At 38.7% G+C, this 21,142-nt stretch overlaps 1 protein-coding gene across 3 annotated transcripts in view; it reads left to right on the top strand.

The window, feature by feature from the left end:
• The window catches only part of LOC126093805 (protein transport protein Sec24C), a 121,728-nt gene that overhangs the window by 62,066 nt on the left and 38,520 nt on the right, over nt 1-21,142 (top strand). For all 3 annotated transcript variants that reach the window (XM_049908748.1, XM_049908749.1, XM_049908747.1), the window contains exons 8-10: nt 5,247-5,362; nt 8,896-9,099; nt 13,653-13,859. In XM_049908748.1, coding sequence (XP_049764705.1) covers nt 5,247-5,362; nt 8,896-9,099; nt 13,653-13,859 — 527 coding nt within the window. The remainder of the gene's footprint in view (nt 1-5,246; nt 5,363-8,895; nt 9,100-13,652; nt 13,860-21,142) is intronic.

The raw sequence follows: 21,142 nt of genomic DNA, 5'->3' as shown, positions 1-21,142 counted from the left end.
TGGGACATGTTTTATTAGATTCACCAGATCAATAACAACAAAGTAAATGGAAATCGTGCTTTACTTTAACCTTGTACAGTTTTGCGATGGCTTCATATCAGCGAAGTTGCTAAATTTCAGGCAAAACCTATAGCCATAACTCTGTAACTAAACATTTGGAGACCTATGTTTATATGAGCTTTTTTCTTTAGTTTTACTTGCAGCATAACATATTAAAATTTTTGCATATCTTCATGGATCACCCTGTATACTCTGTAAACCACCATGAGATTCGTGGCAGGGGGTACGTCCCATTGTACCAGGTATTAGGGTTTCTTCCTGTTCCATTCACATATGGAGCATGGGAATATTATTGTTTGAATGCCGCTGTGCATGCAGTAATTATTCTAATTGTATTCTCACAATACCAAAGTGAGTGACATGAACAGGATTGTAGCATATTCCTAGAGTCATCATTTAAAGTTGGTTCTTGAGACTTTAATAGACTTTCTCAGAATAGTTTCTCTATCTTTGTGAGTCTTCCAGTTCAGTTTCTTCAGTATCTCTGTAACACTCTCCCATGGATCAAACCAATATGTGACCATTCGTGCTGGCCTTTTCTGTTTACATCCAATATCCCCCATTAGTCCTATTTGGCATGGGTCCCACATACTTGAGCAATATTGTAGGATGGTGACAGTTATTTGTAAGCTATCTCCTTTGTAGACTGTTTGCACTTCCTTAGTATTCTATCAATAAACCGAAGTCTACCACCTGCTTTATCCACGACTGGAACTGATGTTATCGTTCCATGTCATATCCTCAGAAAGTGTTACACCCAGATGTTTTATGTTCTGTAGGACCTGCAGGATAGTATATGTTGTTGTAAGACATTATGGAAATGAATGCTTTAAACCAGCTGCAGTAAGATAATAGGTTTTTTCATATTTTACATGATGGGCCCATTTCGGCTTGTTGCCATCATAAAGTGACCTGCAAAATAACAGTAATAAGATTATCTGTACATAAATTGTGGCTGTTTTACATTTACATGTGTGCTGGTACTTACTTCTAGTTGGAAGTGATGACCATATTACATCTATAGTAAAGTCTTCCTGTTATGTTTCAGTAAGAACTGTTATACTTACCAGGACATAGCTGGAAGACTTTACTATAGATGCAATGTGGTCATCACTTCCAACTATATTTAAGTACCAGTGCAAATGTAAACATAAAATAGCCACAATGTTTGTACATATAATCTTACTAATGTTATTTCGCAGGTCACTTGATAATGGCAAATAAGCCAAAACAGGCCTATTGTGTGAAATATTAAAAAAATACATATTACATTAGTAAAGCTGGTTTGCAGCATTCATTTCCATAATGTCTTATACCCAGGTATTCGTATGAGTTGGCAGATTCCAACAGTGACTCACTGCTGTTAGGTAAATTTCTGAATGCTTAAAGCAACTTGCCAATCTCTGCACCAGTTTGAAATCTTTCCAAGATCTGACTGTATATTTATGCAGCTTTTTTCACATACTACTTCATTATTGATAACTGCATCATCTGCAAAAAGTCTGAGGTTACTATTAATATGATCTGCATGGTCATTAATATACAACAGGAACAGCAAGGGTCACAACACATTTCACTGAGGCACACCTGAAGTTACTTCTTCATCTGACAGTCTCACCATACAACATAACATGCTGTGTCCTCCCTACCAAAAAGTCCTCAGTTCAGTCACAAATCTCATTTGGTACTCCATATGATTGTAGTTTTGACTGGAAGTGTAGGTGTGGTTTAGAGTTGAATGCTTTTTGGAAATCAAGCACCACTGCATCTGCCTGACTGCCTTGATCGAAAGCTTTCAGTGTGTCATACAAGAAAAATGTGAATTGGGTTTCACATGATCAATATTTTTGTAATCTGTACTTGTTGGCATTGAGGAGGTTATTATGTTAAAGATACCTCATAATGTTTGAGCTCAGAATATGTTTTAAGATTCTCCAACAAATTGATATCAAGGATATTGGACGGTAGTTTTGTGGAACACTTCTACTTCCCTTCTTGTAGATGGGTATGACCTGTAATTCCCTCCAAGAACTGGGCACGGTTTTTCATTCGAGGGATCTACAATAGATTATAGTTATAGGAGTGTCTAACTTAGCTGCAAATTCAGTGTAGAATCTGATGAGGGTTCCATTGGGCCCTGGAGCTTTGTTCAATTTTAATGATTTCAACTGTTTCTCAATACCACTGACTCTACTACTTATTTCATCCATCTTTTCAGTGGTACGAGGATTAAATTGGGGAATTCTCCTCGGTTTTCCTTTGTAAAGGAACATTTGAAAATGGAGTTGAGCATTTCAGCTTTTGTATTATTACATTCAATTTCCGTTCCAGTCTTTCACTAGTGACTTTGGTACCACTAACAGCCTTTACATATGACCAGAATTTCTTTGTGTTCTGAGAAAGATCACTTGGCAATATTCTGCTATATACTCAGTGAAGGCATCACACATTCAGTATCTTTATCTACAGCCCTATGCTTTGTTTTACACCTGTTACGCAGTAATCTGTTTTTTTTTAGAAGTTTCTTTACAGTGACTGTATACCATGGAGGCTTCCTCCCATTATGAATTGTTATACTGGGTATGATCTAACAAATGGATGGTCAGCTATTCTTTAAACTTGAGTTAAAGTTCCTGTACATGCTCATACCCTGTGCTAAAAGTTTAAAGTTCCTCATTGAGATATAACACTAAGGATTTTTTAAATCTAGTTAACTGAACTTACATATCTTTCTGCTTGTTTTAGTTATCCTTTGTACTTTCGTAACCTTTGTTGCCACATCAGTGTTGTGGTCACTGATACCAGTTTCAATGTGGACATCCTCAAAGGAGTCAGGTCTATCTGTTGCCATCAGATCTATTATATTGTATTTTCATGATGAGTGGAGATCCTATCTATCTGTTCTACATAGTTTTCAGAGAAGGCATTTATTAAAGCTTTTACAGGGCGTCTTACCCTGTTAAGATCCAGTCTCATTAAGGTGTTCAGTTTTCTCCAGTAAGTTGAATGGTTGTACCTTACATTAGTGATATCATCTGAACAGGGGGGAAATAGGACAGGAGGAGGTACAAGTTAAAAAAATGAGCTAAGTTATTCAGAGGCACTTACATAACACACAGATAATAAGATTGAGAAATAAGAGTGATAAGAGAAAAAAAGGAAGTAAGAAAGTAATATTTTGTATAGGGTTTGGGTAAGATAACTGTGCTGAGGAGAAGTGTTTAATATTAGAAATGGTAAAAGTATATGGTGAGAGATGAGGCATATGATTGTAAGCGTGAGTTACATATATAGAAACAATGAAGGAGCACTTACCTTGTAAAGGCAATACTGCATGTTCATTGTATCTGTCAAAAGAATTTAGTGAATATAAAAATACAAAAATAGGAAAGTAAACTGAATGAAGAAAAGGAAGTATTCTCCAAGATAGTCAAAGCATTGGACATACTGGGACTCGATTGATTCCTTAGACTTTCCCTTCTTGAATACACAGTGAATGAGAACAGTGCAAATATTTGTAAATGTGAAAGTAAGACACAATGAAATACAAAGACAGGAATTTTAACGTGGCCAGAATAAATGGGTTTTAACTCATGGTGACTGATGCAAGAAAACTGATGATGATTGTAATGTATCAGTTTGATGCTGAAAGGAGGTCACAAGAGGCCTCAATATAAAAGTGAAATTCATATATGGATTGCTTATAAGGTAAGCCACACTATCTCTTGTTGTGCAAGTTATTCCACGCAACGTCTTTCATCTTAATGGGGAATCTGTAGTGAGCCTAGCAACATGTCTCACTTTTCTTTTATTAGACCAGCGAAAGATGTGCATGTGAAAAACTTGATATAAATTACTGCAATGTAAAGAGCATCTACTGATTCTGTGTTTGTTGGACTTTGTGCATAAATCAGAAAGAAAAATGCGGACACAGCACAGAATGCAACGACAGGTGTGTAATTTGGACTGGCCAGTGAGGGGTCACTTGCACTTTCTAGTTGTGCTTTGGGGGTGCTGCGGTCACCAAAGAAGAAAGAGGCCTGACAAAAATGGTTGAGCACTAAATAAAACAGTCGCAGGTTCGAATCCTGCCTCGGGCATGGATGTGTGTGATGTCCTTAGGTTAGTTAGGTTTAAGTAGTTCTAAGTTCTAGGGGACTGATGACCTCAGCTGTTAAATCCTATAGTGCTCAGATCCATTTGAGCCACTAAATAAAAATCAATGTTGTTGTAGAAACTCTTTGCTATGCTATCTCAAGTTAAGTAGGAACAGATGGTTTTTGCCAAGCATTGAAGCATCATGTATGATAATGTTGTCTGAAAAACTCTGTTAATTATCAGTTGTTGTGAGTTGAGAATTTATTTGAATATAGAAGAATTATGAAACCGCATTTTGTGATTTTGTAGCGACTTGTTTAAATGTAGAACCTGTCTTATAACCCTAGTCCCTCTGCAATCAGAAAAGAAGTCAGTGGTCAAATACTTGGTGCTGGATAGCAGGACCCCCCACATCAAGAGGAAGAGAAATTGGGAAAACAAGGTAACTCTTATTACAGGGAATGAGTAAAGACTTTATATCTCGTTATACATTGATCACTTAGTTAGCCTACAACAAGAAAAACACCTCAGTTAACATAACATAATTGAATGCTGTATTTGGCACATTTACTTTTTGACAACAGTCATGAATTTGTGGTTTTTTATTTGAGGACATTGATTTCATAGCCTAGTGTGCTGTAAATGTTTCGAGGAACCTGATGATGGTCTATGAGCCAAAAATGGTTGTTCGTTCTCTCCCTCCCTCCCTGTCGCTCACCCCCCGCCCCCCCCCCCGCCCCGCCTCCATGCCAGCCATAACAGTGTAGTGTGTGGAGTGTGTGAGCATACATGCTTGTCTACTGAAGAAGAATGTAATTTTAGTGGCCAATCACAACTCATTATTTTCACCCTTTATGATGGAAGACATGATTTGTGCACCCCATCATATACTCTTACTTAACATCTACAAAATGCTGTTTTAACTCTGAAATCTTCATTGTCTTTCTGCTTCTTATTTTTTAGTTTACCAGCAAAATTTTAAATTTGTATGTATGCCTAAGGAGTAACATTGATTCCTTGCTTAAATATAAAAAAAAAAAAAAAAGACATCGTATTGTGCTATATTGTAAAATATTTTCTATGCTCAGTGCCAGCTGAGTATTTCCAGCATCTAGACCATACTGGGCAACGTGTCGACCGTTTTGAAAGACCAGAATTGACATTGGGTACATATGAAGTGGTTGCTACAAAGGAATACTGTCGGGTGAGTGGACTGACTCCTATAATGCTCCTTATGTGTTCAGTAAAATTGTCTTTTTCCAGTTTTACTTAGATAATTTTAGTTCAGAAAGATGAAACATCATTAAGTGGGAGAAGAACATTTGTTACAGATATTTACAGGAATGTTTCCTCCAGCTGGACTATGTTTTTCAGTATCCAAGTAGCTTGTCAATTTGAGACATAAAAAGATTTCTGTGTAAGGATACCAAGAAGGTTCTGGAACCTGTCAGTTTTGCAACAGTTTTTTTTCATATTTACTATGTTAAAACATAGTATTCAAATAAAATGTGAAAATAACTTGCTGTCTCTGATATCCATAAAGTTTGTGTGGTCTAGAAAAATTTTAAGACAGTCATCTTCGTTACAGAGAGTTTGAAAAGAGAAGAAAACTGGTATAGAATAACCAAAAGAGTTGACAGAATGTGTCATACATGGTGGTCAGCATTGTCAGTACTTTATACACTCCTCCCCATTACCTGCTCATGTGACACTGCAGGTGACACTAAGATATGTCAGCAGTACCAGCCTTCAGTATTTAGCATGTTCCTCACCTGTTTTAATGAAAGTTTCACTAAAACCATTAACAACCACCAAGTGTTTATATCAATTTTTCTAGAACCCTTGGTTGCTATTTTAGTGATGAGCAAATAAGAAAGTAGATGATGGGATGTTGATTAGGAACAATACGATGAGTGTCATGTGGCACATCAGCCAGTAGCATTATTCTATGTAATCAACTGTGTGCACTGCAGACCCATATATGTATGGTTAATCCCGTTTAAAGGACTCAGAAAAAAGATCCAGCATTTAATTAATATAATTGTTGGTCCTAGAGCAACTGTCATAAGAACTCTAAAATTCATTTTTAACAAACCTCATATTAGTGAAAACATCACATTCGTGAAATAATTTCCAAAATCAAGCTGCTGCTCTTTTTTTTTTTTTTTGTGAAATTTAAATATGCCTGGAATTTTTTTCTCATTTTCCAAACAGGTTAGGCTAAAATACTGTTAATTTTAACAGCAGTAATTAGCACTTGATCCTTTGGGTCATTCCATGCTAAGTAGTGTAGAGGGTCCTGCATGACAATCGTGGATTTTGCTAAAATTTTGGATGAAGAATCTTGTACTTCGAGAGGTATAGTCATTTGTCTGATCTCATAGCATGGCTATCAACAGTGCATCTGCGAGTTTTTGGTAACTAAAAACACAAAAAATGACAATTTTTGACCCACTTTCACAAAAGTCTTCTGCAAACTCTGAAGTCATTTTCATTAGAAAGACAATGTGCTAAATCACCTAAAAAAACTACATTTGGTTTTACAATATGAGAATATGAGACCCTAAAAAAGACAACGAAGTGGAGGTGCATTGAAAGTGCCCATATTCTGCCAGTACTTAAATTAAACCTGACTTTTTGTGTTCTAAAGTTGTTTAATACTCTCTGGAGAAGGCATTATCAAAAGTCATGATGAGTTAAAGTGTGAATAACTCAAAAAACTTAAAAAAAATGGTTGTCTTGTCACAACTCATCTTGACATATTTCAGTCTATTTTTCTGCTACAACTGCAGAATCAAACTGACCATAAACTTTACAATCTGTGAATTACCGAGGCACTGGTAGTGAGACTGTTGCATAACAGCTAGAGCATACATTGTGTAAATAGCCTGCAGATTTTATACTGCTGTCACATTGTTTAAACTTACATGCAGTTTTTCTGATTTGTACTCATTTTACAGTCATCAGGACTTCTGATACTATCTTCCACAGAGAGTACTAAAAATTGTAGAACATAATAAAAGATGTCAGATTCAGTTTGAGTATCAGCAGAATATGGGTCCATTTTCAATTCACCTCCATCTTGTCTGTCTTTTCTGTGGTCTTATATGCTTACATTACAAAAACTAAATATAATTTTTCAGGTGGTTTAGAACATGGTCTTTCTAATGAAAATGTTTTAAGAGTTTGCATAAGATTCTTTTTTGTAAATAATGGGCCGAAAATAGCCATTTTGGCCTTTTTAGAAAAATCATTAGCTTTGCCCTCCATTTCTAAATCATAGGAAAGCAGTCACACACACACACACACACACACACACACACACACAGAGGGAAACATTCCACGTGGGAAAAATATATCTAAAAAGAAAGATGATGAAACTTACCAAACAAAAGCGCTGGCAGGTCGATAGACACAAAAACAAACACAAACATACACACAAAATTCTACCTTTCGCAACTAACGGTTGCCTCGTCAGGAAAGAGGGAAGGAGAGGGAAAGACAAAAGGATTTGGGTTTTACGGGAGAGGGTAATGAGTCATTCCAATCCCGGGAGCGGAAAGACTTAGCTTAGGGGGAAAAAAGGACAGGTATACACTCGCGCGCGCGCGCCCGCACACACACATATCCATCCGCATATACACAGACACAAGCAGACATATGTCCATATGGGCCAACTCTTTGTCTTTAAATATGTCTGCTTGTGTCTGTATACGTGTGGATGGAGATGTGTGTGTGCGCGAGTGTATACCCATCCTTTTTTTCCCCCCTAAGGTAAGTCTTTCCGCTCCCGGAACTGGAATGACTCTTACCCTCTCCCTTAAAACCCACATCCTGTCGTCTTTCCCTCTCCTTCCCTCTTTCCTGATGAAGCAACAGTTTGTTGCGAAAGCTTGAATTTTGTGTGTATGTTTGTGTTCGTTTGTGTGTCTGTCGACCTGCCAGCACTTTCATTTGGTAAGTCACATCATCTTTGTTTTATATATATATATATATATATATATATATATATATATAAAAGAGGGAAACATTCCACGTGGGAAAATTATTTAAAAAGAAAGATGATGAGACTTACCCAACAAAAGCGCTGGCAGGTCGATAGAAACACAAATAAGTGTTTCTATCGACCTGCCAGCGCTTTTGTTGGGTAAGTCTCTATATATATATATAGTTATAATAGAAGGAAACATTCCACGTTGGAAAAATATACCTAAAAACAAACTGTCAACCTGCCAGCACTTTCATTTGGTAAGTCACATCATCTTTGTTTTTAGGTATATACACACATACACACACACACACACACAAGTGACTTTAAAGTCATAGTGATGCACAAATTGAACACCCTCCCAAAGAAGGAGTTTTGATAATTTCACAGGGTTGTATAAAAGTTGTTTGTTGTACTCAGGTGGGGGAGGGGGTGAACATTTGAAGCATTAAAACCATTCTAGTGTTTCTGTATTTTTTATTTATCCAGTCTCAAAACTTTCTGGGCTGAGGGTTAGAGTTGATACTTAGTGTTGGTATGTATTGGATATTCAATCCAGGTGGATTGACCCATTTTTATCCGCCTTACTTAATTGATTCACTACTGTGTATTGTAAGCTACATCTGCTTTTGGAATGTGCTACAAAATAATGTGCACTTTCAGACTTATTGAACTTGCCTATGTGACTATTTTTATTGAAGATGGTTTTGTATAAATGCATTATACTTACAGTGGACTGTTATTTACAGAATAACACCTTCCCAAAACCACCTGCAGTCATCTTTGTTATTGATGTGTCTTATAATAACATCAAATCTGGGCTCATCCACCTTCTCTGCAGGGAGATGAAAGAAATACTGAAACTGCTTCCGAAAGAAATGGGTGCTGAGAGATCTAGCATGAAAGTGGGCTTTATAACTTACAACAGCACTGTGCATTTTTACAATGTGAAGGTAAGTCTTTCCTTTAAGTAAATTATGACTCTGATTTGACTTTTTTAATGTTAAGAGATGCTTTTAATTTTTGCTATTAGCAAAATTTCAGATACGATGATCAGGAGGAAAAACTCATTCACATTTGTTCAGAGTTCCTCAGTTTCTTTTTCTGGTGAGTTAGGGAGAATAGTAATTAGACTCTAGTGTTCCAGGGGAAGTTATTGTTTGTGAAGTGGAAAGTTTAAGTATCACCTGTTTGATATTAGAAGTGGTAGGCAAGCTGCATTGTTTTGGATACTGTGCATCAGAAAATGTCTGTTCCATTTCCCTTTGCAGACTATTTGCATATATACTACACAGTTTAGATAATAGTATTGATAAAATTAATATCTTTATAAATAATTTGAAATAAATATTTAAATAATTTTATCAATAATTGATTGTTTTCCTTTTTATATTAGATAATAGTATGTATTAAGTGCAGATTTTTAGATCAGAGATTTAAGCTGGTTCTGTTTGACGTACACAGATCTTAATGATGTCGAGACTCTTCCACAATGAACAGACTCTGGTTTGTTAAATCCAGTTTCTGCACCAGTGTTTGCAAATGTGTGACTATCTTTTATTAAACTGCATCAAAGCCACAAGTCTCTTTTTCACCAAGCTTTCAGTAGACACGACATAAAATTACTGTCTTCAGAACTGTTTAAGAGAGGAATGCAAAGAAAGAATAATAAAGGTAAATGTGGGTAAATTGTGTACAACAGTTACTTGAATGTAGCAGCAACATGAACAACAAAGGTCAAAGCTATTTTGGGAATGTGAAGAATAATACCACACACATAGGTTGAAAATATTCTTAAATTATCAACTAGATTTTAGTTCTTTCAACAGTACAAATAGGCCCAAGATTCAGAATACTCCAGCCACAGCATTAAATAAGATTGTGAACAACACAGCTCCCATAGTTGTAAAGAAAAGCTGCTGAATAACATTGTGTTCACTTGCTCACAACATGTCTGAGTATGAGTGATGAGTCCTGGGACTGTAGTTACCTTAACTTAAATAGATACTTTGTGACTCTGAAAGTAAAACTTGCAGTACAGCTTATAATTCTCACAGTTTACTGACACCAGAGAAAGGCCTTTATTTGCTGTTCTCACAAATTGCAAATTGGAATTTACTTTTTCATTATCCATTCTGAGAGCCCTATCGTCCCATTTACTTTCCTTAAGACTACATTCCTAACTGCATTCACCAATTTGCAACAACATATTACCAGCAGTGTTTATAAATTTTTGTGGTAGTTATTCTTATCTAGAAAATAAACAGCAACTAGCAATATTGGAGAATTGGTTGCAAATACTAATAAACAGTGAATATGTTGCACACGCTCGAGGCCACTTAGGTTGTGCTCTATGTGGCCTTTCCTTCCCTTGAAGCAAAATGTACATAGGAAGCACATTATTCATTAGAACCTTTTCAAAAGCTTGCAAATGTCTGAAAGTAGGTTCAGCCAACCCTTCTGTGATTGACAGTTGTATTAGACCCAGCCTGTTTACAAAAATGACTGTCATTCCTGGCTCCACCTAAATTAATTCCCACAGTACCCCCCACCCCATGAACCATGGACCTTGCCGTTGGTGGGGAGGGTTGCGTGCCTCAGTGATACAGATGCCTGTACCATAGGTGCAACCACAATGGAGGAGTATCTGTTGAGAGGCCAGACAAACATGTGGTTCCTGAAGAGGGGCAGCAGCCTTTTCAGTAGTTGCAGGGGCAACAGTCTGGATGATTGACTGATCTGGCCTTGTAACACTAACCAAAACGGCCTTGCTGTGCTGGTACTGCAAACGGCTGAAAGCAAGGGGAAACAACAGCCGTAATTTTTCCTGAGGGCATGCAGCTTTACTGTAAGGTTAAATGATGATGGCGTCCTCTTGGGTAAAATATTCCGGAGGTAAAATAGTCCCCCGTTCGGATCTCCGGGCGGGGACTACTCAAGAGGACGTCGTTATCAGGAGAAAGAAAACTGGCGTTCTGCGGATCGGAGCGTGGAATGTCAGATCCCTTAATCGGACAGGTAGGTTAGAAAATTTAAAAAGGGAAATGGATAGGTTAAAGTTAGATATAGTGGGAATTAGTGAAGTTCAGTGGCGGGAGGAACAAGACTTTTGGTCAGATGAATACAGGGTTATAAATACAAAATCAAATAGGGGTAATGCAGGAGTAGGTTTAATAATGAATAAAGCAATAGGAATGCGGGTAAGCTACTACAAACAGCATAGTGAACGCATTATTGTGGCCAAGATAGATACGAAGCCCACACCTACAACAGTAGTACAAGTTTATATGCCAACTAGCTCTGCAGATGATGAAGAAATTGATGAAATGTATGATGAGATAAAAGAAATTATTCAGGTAGTGAAGGGAGATGAAAATTTAATAGTCATGGGTGACTGGAATTCGAGAGTAGGAAAAGAGAGAGAGAAGGAAACATAGTAGGTGAATATGGATGGGGGGAAAGAAATGAAAGAGGAAGCCGGCTGGTAGAATTTTGCACAGAGCATAACTTAATCATAGCTAACACTTGGTTCAAGAACAATAAAAGAAGGTTGTACACATGGAAGAATCCTGGAAATACTAGAAGGTATCAGATAGATCATATAATGGTAAGACAGACATTTAGGAACCAGGTATTAAATTGTAAGACATTTCCAGGGGCAGATGTAGACTCTGACCACAATCTATTGGTTATGAACTGTAGATTAAAACTGAAGAAACTGCAAAAAGGTGGGAATTTAAGGAGATGGGATCTGGATAAATTGAAAGAACCAGAGGTTGTACAGAGTTTCAGGAAGAGCATAAGGGAACAATTGACAGGAATGGGGGAAAGAAATACAGTAGAAGAAGAACGGGTAGCTTTGAGGAATGAAATAGTGAAGGCAGCAGAGGATCAAGTAGGTAAAAAGACGAGGGCTAGTAGAAATCCTTGGGTAACAGAAGAGATACTGAATTTAATTGATGAAAGGAGAAAATACAAAAATGCAGTAAGTGAAACAGACAAAAAGGAATACAAACGTCTCAAAAATGAGATCGACAGGAAGTGCAAAATGGCTAAGCAGGGATGGCTAGAGGATAAATGTAAGGATGTAGAGGCTTATCTCACTAGGGGGTAAGATAGATACTGCTTACAGGAAAATTAAAGAGACCTTTGGAGAAAGGAGAACGACTTGTATGAATATCAAGAGCTCATATGGAAACCCAGTTCTAAGCAAAGAAGGGAAAGCAGAAAGGTGGAAGGAGTATATAGAGGGTCTATACAAGGGCGATGTTATTGAGGACAATATAATGGAAATGGAAGAGGAGATGAAGACGAAATGGAAGATATGATACTGCGTGAAGAGTTTGACAGAGCACTGAAAGACCTGAGTCGAAACAAGGCCCCGGGAGTAGACAACATTCCATTAGAACTACTGACTGCCTTGGGAGAGCCAGTCCTGGCAAAACTCTACCATCTGGTGAGCAAAATGTATGAGACAGGCGAAATATCCCCAGACTTCAAGAAGAATATAATAATTCCAATCCCAAAGAAAGCAGGTGTTGACAGATGTGAAAATTACCGAACTATCAGTTTAATAAGTCACGGATGCAAAATACTAACGCGAATTCTTTACAGACGAATGGAAAAACTGGTAGAAGCCGACCTCGTTCGCCGACGACATTGTAATTCTGTCAGAGACAGCAAAGGACTTGGAAGAGCAGTTGAACGGAATGGACAGTGTCTTGAAAGTAGGATATAAGATGAACATCAACAAAAGCAAAACGAGTATAATGGAATGTAGTCGAATAAAGTCGGGTGATGCTTAGGGAATTAGATTAGGAAATGAGACACTTAAAGTAGTAAAGGAGTTTTGCTATTTGGGGAGCAAAATAACTGATGATGGTCGAAGTAGAGAGGATATGAAATGTAGACTGGCAATGGCAAGGAAAGCATTTATGAAGAAGAGGAATTTGCTAACATCGAGTATAGATTTAAGTGTCAGGAAGTCATTTATGAAAGTTTGGAGTATAGCCATGTATGGAAGTGAAACATGGACGATAAATAGTTTGGACAAGAAAAGAATAGAAACTTTCGAAATGTGGTGCTACAGAAGAATGCTGAAGATTAGATGAGTAGATCACATAACTAATGAGGAGGTATTGAATAGAATTGGGGAGAAGAGGAGTTTGTGGCACAGCTTGACAAGAAGGGACCGGTTGGTAGGACATGTTCTGAGGCATCAGGGGATCACAAATTTAGCATTGGAGGGCAGCATGGTGGGTAAAAATTGTAGAGGGAGACAAAGAGATGAATACACTAAGCAGATTCAGAAGTATTTAGATTGCAGTAAGTACTGCGAGATGAAGAAGCGTGCACAGGATAGAGTAGCATGGAGAGCTGCATCAAACAAGTCTCAGGACTGAAGACCACAACAACAACAACAAGAACATATTTTTTTGATTTGTAGTACATTGTCAATTTTATTTAATACCTTACTTTTTTTTTTTCTTTTTTTTTACTTCAATAGGGATGCCTAGCTCAGCCACAGATGATGGTTGTGGGAGATGTGCAGGACATGTTTGTTCCTTTGCTGGATGGTTTCCTGTGTGATCCAGCTGAATCAGAGACTGTACTGGACAGTCTGATGGAGCAGATCCCTGAGATGTTTGGAGATACACGTGAGACAGAAACAGTGCTTGGACCTGCTATCCAGGCAGGCTTGGAAGCCCTAAAGGTAATGGTTTAATAATATTTTTAGTAAAGTAATTGGAGACTGCTGTTGATCATACAATTCAAAACAGAAAACTCTTCTTGCTCCAGAGCTAATTATTTTGACATTCCTGTAATGGTGTAACATTCTATTAACTCTCCTCATCTTCATAGCTCTTTTCAAAATTCTCCATTGCATAAGTCAAACAGGCTCCCCAGGATAAAAAGAATTTTCCCATAATGACATTCTCAAATAAAGTATTTGTGTACTTGTTGTTCCAGTTTTGAATGACAATTCGAGCTTTTAAACAACTTCTTCCACCTGTGACTTCACAGTAATGGTGCACAATGGACAGATTTCAAAGTATTTCTTCAGAATGCAGGAAACTTCTACAATTGCAATTGCAAATGGGTGACATCTTCACTATGTAGACTAGTGTGCAGTCTGATTTTTTTGTTCTACATGTTTTTTTATGAATTATTTTTTCTTTGTGTATTGGCATTATTAATTGGGTTTTGAAAATCAAACATTGTACACTCTGTAAAAGTGCAGCATATTTCAGTTTCGTGGGATTTCAGAATATATGAGGTTAGTTCCCCATATGTTTCAGCAATGTTGGAAGTCTTTTCCCTCTCATGTTTCAGTTTGGTATTTATTTATTTAATGCTGTTCTTGCTGTTCTTGCCTATATAACATTTCATTACTGTCAGTACACCATCATTATACCATTTATGCTTATATTACCCATTAATTAATATTAATTGTTGCTCCATTGTTTTCTGTTCGTATTTTTCTGTACTATGAATTATTCATATAACTGTGTGAAAGTCACTAAACATTTTACGTGGCTCTCTGCTCTTGACACTATCACTTTTTACACTCCTTTTCATCTACCGTTGGGTATGGGAGCACTGCACTATGAAATTTTGAATTCTGTGGCTCAGGTGGATACGTTGTCACTTGAGCACAATGCATGTACTACCACATGAACCCCTCACCTCCCTCCCTCAGGATCCCCTTCTTTTTTATTCATTAATTTATTGTTTGTCATTTGAGTTGTTGTATTAAATACAGAAATATTTTGTAAGATTTAAAGTCCCTCTCATTACTTTCATGTAGTTTGTTAGCTCAGTAATTGATATTGCTTTTGAATATTTACATAAATTTAAATTGATTTTATTAGTGCAGGGAGATAAAACAACAGTGGTCCTAGCCCATTCTGCCTGCACCTAAACAGAGTTCATTGCATAGTTTCACTCTCTGTGATTCTAGTAAAGCCAACACCCTGCAGGTCCGGGGGTTAGAATAGGCCCGAGGTATTCCTGCCTGTCATAAGAGGTGACTAAAAGGAGTCTCTCACATTTCGGTCTTTATCTGATGGTCCCCTGTGAAGAGTGAGCAAATTGGGAAGGGTGCTTTACATGGTGCATCATGACCATCATGCACTAAGTCCTATCACATCCTTTATTGACATGGATCTGCACTTTGGCACATTCTACAGCTGTTGGGTGAGGTCACCCTCCTGGGTGCGTATTTTTCCATCAACTGTGCAGTATCATTTTCTATGCTGACGATGATGATGGACTTCTTTGCCTGGTTACACCTGATATCCAGCACGGTAGCCAGTCGGTTGTGGTGGGGCTGCCATGTACCCTGTTTGTTGTAGCCCCCTCACCAAACAAGGATCGCTCCACTGATGCCTGTGCCGTTAACTCCCCAAGTATGCTGAGGAGTACCGTATTTACTCGTATCTAAGCCGCACTTTTCTTCTGGTTTTTGTAATCCAAAAAGCCGCCTGCGGCTTAGAATCGAGTGCAAAGCAAGTGGAAGTTCTGAAAAATGTTGGTAGGTGCTGCCACAACTAACTTCTGCCGTCGAATATATGTAGCGCTACACACGCATGGCGCCAAAACATCCGCGTCATTTAAAAAAAAAAGTGGAAGACGAGCTTTTTTTTCTCCGCCCCGAGTTTCGACCACTGCACTTTCATACATTATCCAACAAAGTAAATACAAATTCCGTATTGTTCATCTTCGAATGTAGCAGAATTTCGATGTACTACGAAAATCCGACATGCAAGACTGTTTGGGATGTTTGTCAATATGGCCAACTCTACTTTCTGAATTTTTTCCTACCTGTGAGAAGAGATGGTTGCTAATAGGAACCTGATGAAATGTGAATCACATGCAGTATTCTCTTCACCATAAGAATAATACGAATATCAACATTTTGTCATGTATTCTTTCGTGTTTGCTGCTATCTCATTTAAATCCTGCCTGCCTAATAAACTACGAAACTAGAGTGAGACAACAGCAAACGCGGAAGAATATGCGTATCGTGTCATGTTTATATTCGTATTATTCTTATGCCTAATAGTGATACTGTCAGAAATGAAGCATGGCAACTGACTAGATTTTTAATTCCAAGATGACTAATTTCTGTGCAGAATTTGATGCACTAAAGAAGCGGCCACAGAGATTTTCAAACGGAGAAACATTTTCGCGTAACTCTCGTTCAGAACATGTTCTATCATACGCAGTCTATTATTTGGTTCTTGTTGATCATTATCAAAGAAAGCAACAGTGTAAGTAACAACAAATAGCAGTCTCTTGCCATTGTTTCGCTAATGAGACGATTACTCTCTCTTTTTTTTTTTTTTTTTTTTTAATTGTAAGCGGCGGTAGCGCGCACAAAAGCAAGCCATGCCGCGAGCGGCGACAGGCCGTAAACACGCACTATCAGAATGCGACAAACAATGCGTGACACAGTACAGTAATGCATTTTCAGCTTAGAGTGACGCGAACACCTATAACAAAGAAAACAGCACTTATCAGATCAAAGCAAAATAAGCAATCGATTCAAACCAGACGAAGCATGTGAAAAAGGAAGGGTACCCATACAAATACGGACGGAGCGCCTGACGCGTAGCAATGGCTACCTGGTAAAGCTTAACTGCTAAGCTTACGACTCGAACCAAACTACTGTAGCTGTATCGTCATTCATTCGACCTAAATTGTGTCTCATATTACAATAGACCAACTTTGTTTCGATTTGGAGGTGCGGCCGAAAACTTTACTCTCCCCTTGAATTTTGAGTCTCAAATTTCCGGTGCGGCTTAGATTCGGGAATTATTTTTTCCTTTATTTCAAGTCTCATTTTTCAGGTGCGGCTTAGATTCGAGTAAATACGGTAGATACTCATCACCCTGGGGCATCAGGACTCCTGGCAATGGCCATCCTGCCAGGTGGCCTCTGCTTTGAGTGGGTGGCGCCTGTGGGGAGGGCTCCTGGTCAGAGTCCCTGGTCAGAGCGTGTGGCATCAGGGCGGATTACACGCGATGAAGTGTAGTACATCATCTCGTGCTGGTGGTCAAACACCAGCAGTCTCTAAGTGTTCACAGGCTCAATTCAACGCACAGAAGTATGACCCCAAATTGTTCCTTTCCCTGGCCACACCATGGGAGGAACATCAGGCTAAGGATGGCAGCAGCTCTTATTCGCCCCGGTACCTTGTATTTTCAAGAGCTGATAGGGAATCTTTCATGACGATGAAGCCTCAGTTTTTTGTTGAGCATTTAGAGGACGAGCTTGGGGAGGTGGAGGGCGTGTCCAAAATGAGATCTGGATCAGTCTTGATCAAAACAGCATCCTCTGCCCACTCACAGGCCTTACTCGCTTGTGACAAGCTAGGGGATGTTTCTGTAACCAGTACACCCTATAAGAGCTTAAGGGTATACAGAACGCCCTATGCTTACAATGTTAAATTGAGCTAAAAGTTAGGAACATTTTCTCATTTGTTATTTGGACGATACTCTTGATTTTTTCACAGAACGCAAATATATGTTCTGCTTTTATGCTGAATTATTAATTTTGAAAAAATAATGTATAGTTTTTCAGATATTTTATTTTTTGTAAATGTTAAAAAAAGTTATACATTTTAACAAGTATTTTAAAATTTACATCCATTAATACAAAATAATTCCACATATCTTTCAATTCAGATATATTAGAAGGTCTTAAGGAACAACTATAGAAAATTTCATCTTTCTACTATAAATAGGCCCTGAGAAAATGTACCTTATACACAAAAAACTAAAGTTACGGGAAATTAGCTTTAAAGTTTTTACTTCAGTACAAGCCTGCTCCATAGCTTATATCATCAGAATCGTCCAACAGCTTCCTCTTGATGGCTCTGCTATGCTGTCTAGCCATCTTAGAATATACTTTTATGGCATTATCTGAAGACCTAAACCGTTTGTTGTCCAAACAAAGCATAGCTGCGGCTGTTCGTAGTCCTACACAGAGCCCCAACTTCTGCAGAACTTTGCACTTTGTTATATTGCCCTGATTGAATGATGAAACAGCATCATAAACGCCAAAGTGAAGTGTGTTTATACCCACAAACACAGTTTTAGGTAGTCTATTCCATATCACGTGGTTCACACACTCATTTGGATTTTGAGTCCAGCCATGAAGACATTTCTTAGGAGACTAATATCTGCGAGGTCTTGGAATATTGGTTTTATTTCATCCGTTATGGCAGGTGGCAGGTGATGAGGGTGATTGTATTGTTTCTTAGTTACCTTGCCTCTGTTGTACTTGCACCAACTATCGCCTCCTTTTGGACATAGCCCATGTTGGGGGTTCTCATTGTTTGAAGCTGTATGAAAAAACAGAGCCCAGACTACTCTTCTCATTAATTCTGCATCTGCTGTATTCTGTCTTATTGCTAGACCATAGCACTTCTGAATATGATCTATTGTAGCATCTGTCAGTCTATTTTTCCCATCTAAAGTTTTTCCATCGCTCAATTTCTTGCCTTTCATGCTAGCTTTGAGCCGTCGAAGTCTTGATCCCATCCTTTTCTGAACATGGCCAACACACTCCAGTTTCGAAATTTTCACATCGTTACCATAGGGTCTCAGTTCCTCAATTTCTTTGAAAGCCTTTGAGTCACCATCTCCAAGATAATTTATGTATCTAACGTTGTACCATTTTACTGAGCGTTGATAAATACTTCTTACACCAGCAACTTCCATACCACCACTTGACCCATAGTAATTTGCCATGCACTCCTCTTCATGTTTAGTTTTCATTTTCTCCTTGCATCAAGTATTGCCACATCAACTACCTTACCAGTGTCCACACTTGTAGCTGTTACTACACCATTCAGAGATGTGTGGCCTCTCTTCTGCCAGCTTCCATCAAAAGTTATGGACAAGTCTCTGCTATTATTATTTTCAACAACTGCTTCCTCAACAGCATATTTCATGTTTTCCTGTGCCACATCTTCTACAGCAGAGCGTATTGCAATTATGTGTATGTTAAATTTTGAAGGTGGAGGAGGGAGGTTCATCACACCACACAACATGGCACCTGCAGCCCTGCCCTTTCCTATACACCGTAATCCATAAACCAGTCTAATGTTTATATCGTATAGTTTACCTGTATCTGCAGTAACATGTGAGGAATTGAAGAAAGTAACACTGTGTTTGCAATAACTGCACATCAACTCTAATTCACAAGCAGGTCCTACATGTAAGTTTGTTTTCAATGAAACACTACATTTTCCACATTGTTTGCAGCACACATTGTTCTCCAAAACGTCTGATAATAAAGAGACGTTAATTACTTCATATTTATAGTCCCAGCATTTAGTTTCTTGTATTCTTCTTCAATTCCAGCTAGTTTTCTTCTTGAAGCACTTTCCGGTGTAGTGGCAGCAGCATCACTCAATGCTACTGGGTGTTAGTCGCTACTGGGACATCAGATACTGATGAAAGACGAATTTTTAGTACACTTTACTTTCTTGCGCCAATGTACACGCTTTCTAAATACCTTCAGACTAGGTCTTGGCATGTTGATGGAAAGAAAACTAAATGACTTCTCCACATACGACTTTCACAACAATGACATGGATGTACTCACAAAGGAAACAGTACAAATGGTGCAAAATCTATTGTCAACTGTCTAGCAGTGTAGCCAACAGAAAAGCTAACTCTCTTGTGCTCAATTATATCTCTGGCAAGGCTGTCTATATCAGGTATATTTCGCGTCTCATATACAAGGTGCGGAACATTGTGTCGAAATTATTTTAAAAAATTATTTAAAATAGTTCTATTCATGTCATCCAAATATTTTATACATGGTATTAAACAGGAGAGTCTAAATTTTTCGAAAATGCATTTACCCAAAAATCAATTTTTTCATCGAAAAACTCATTCCGTATACCCTTAAATATGGTCCGGGGTATCTTGTTTCACAGGGACCTTCTTTTGCAGTCCGATGATGAGCTGCGCACCAATTTAGAGCAGCGAGGTGTAAATTTCATATGGCTTGTCCACCGGGGTTCAAGGGATAATCAGGCTACCACTGGTACCTTCATCTTGGGCTTCAAGGGTGATAAATTACCCGACAAGGTCAAGGTGATGGTCTGCTGCTGTGATGTAAAGCTCTATATCCCTCCTCCAATGTGGTGCTTTAAGTGCTGGAAGCTCGGCCTTATGTCTTCCCACTGTACTTCCAGCGTCACATGTCGAGATTGCAGACTCCCATCACATCCCAATACTCCATGTGCCCCACCTCCCATCTGTGTCAACTGCGGAGAGTACCATTCGCCTTGCTCGCCTGACTGCAGGATTCTCCAGAAAGAAAAGAGTACAAAATGCTGGACCGACTGACCTACTCTGAGGCTAAGAGGAAATTTGAAAGCCTACATCCCGTACGTATGACAGTCTAACGTCGCTGCAACAACAGTTCTAGCCCCATCAGCTCCACCAACCCCAGTCACCTCTCAGAGCCAGAAGAATACACCTGCCCCCTTGATGGTGAGGGGCATTTCACTCCCTGTTGCACCACATACTTCAAGAGCAACCCCTGCCCCCAACCATAGGGGATATCAGTCCCCACTTCTGAGCTGGAGAAGCATAAGTCGTTTTCGGCTCCTGTCACTATTATGGGGTCCTTTGGGTCACTCCCTTCCAAGATTTCCGCTAGTGGGAAAGATGACACCCATCAGTGGCTGAAGAGCCCAAAAACAGCTGGTCATAGGGCTTCACGCTCATCCTCAGTCCTGTAGAGTGAATCAGTGAAGTTCTCCTAGCCAGGGAAATCCAAGGAGCAGCGAGAGAAATCCAAAAAGAAAATCCCCATGACCAAGGGAATTGTGGTGGCACCCACACCACCATTACCTACAAGCTCTGAATCTGTAGATACGGTGGAGATTCTGGCGTCCACTAAGGACCTACATATCACTGGACCCTCAGACACAATGGATATAGACTGCTCAGGCAAATAGTCGGTGGCAGC

The sequence above is a fragment of the Schistocerca cancellata genome, chromosome 1 (genome assembly GCF_023864275.1).
Source record: "Schistocerca cancellata isolate TAMUIC-IGC-003103 chromosome 1, iqSchCanc2.1, whole genome shotgun sequence".
Classification (NCBI taxonomy): domain Eukaryota; kingdom Metazoa; phylum Arthropoda; class Insecta; order Orthoptera; family Acrididae; genus Schistocerca; species Schistocerca cancellata.
This window is presented reverse-complemented; position numbering and strand designations above follow the sequence as displayed.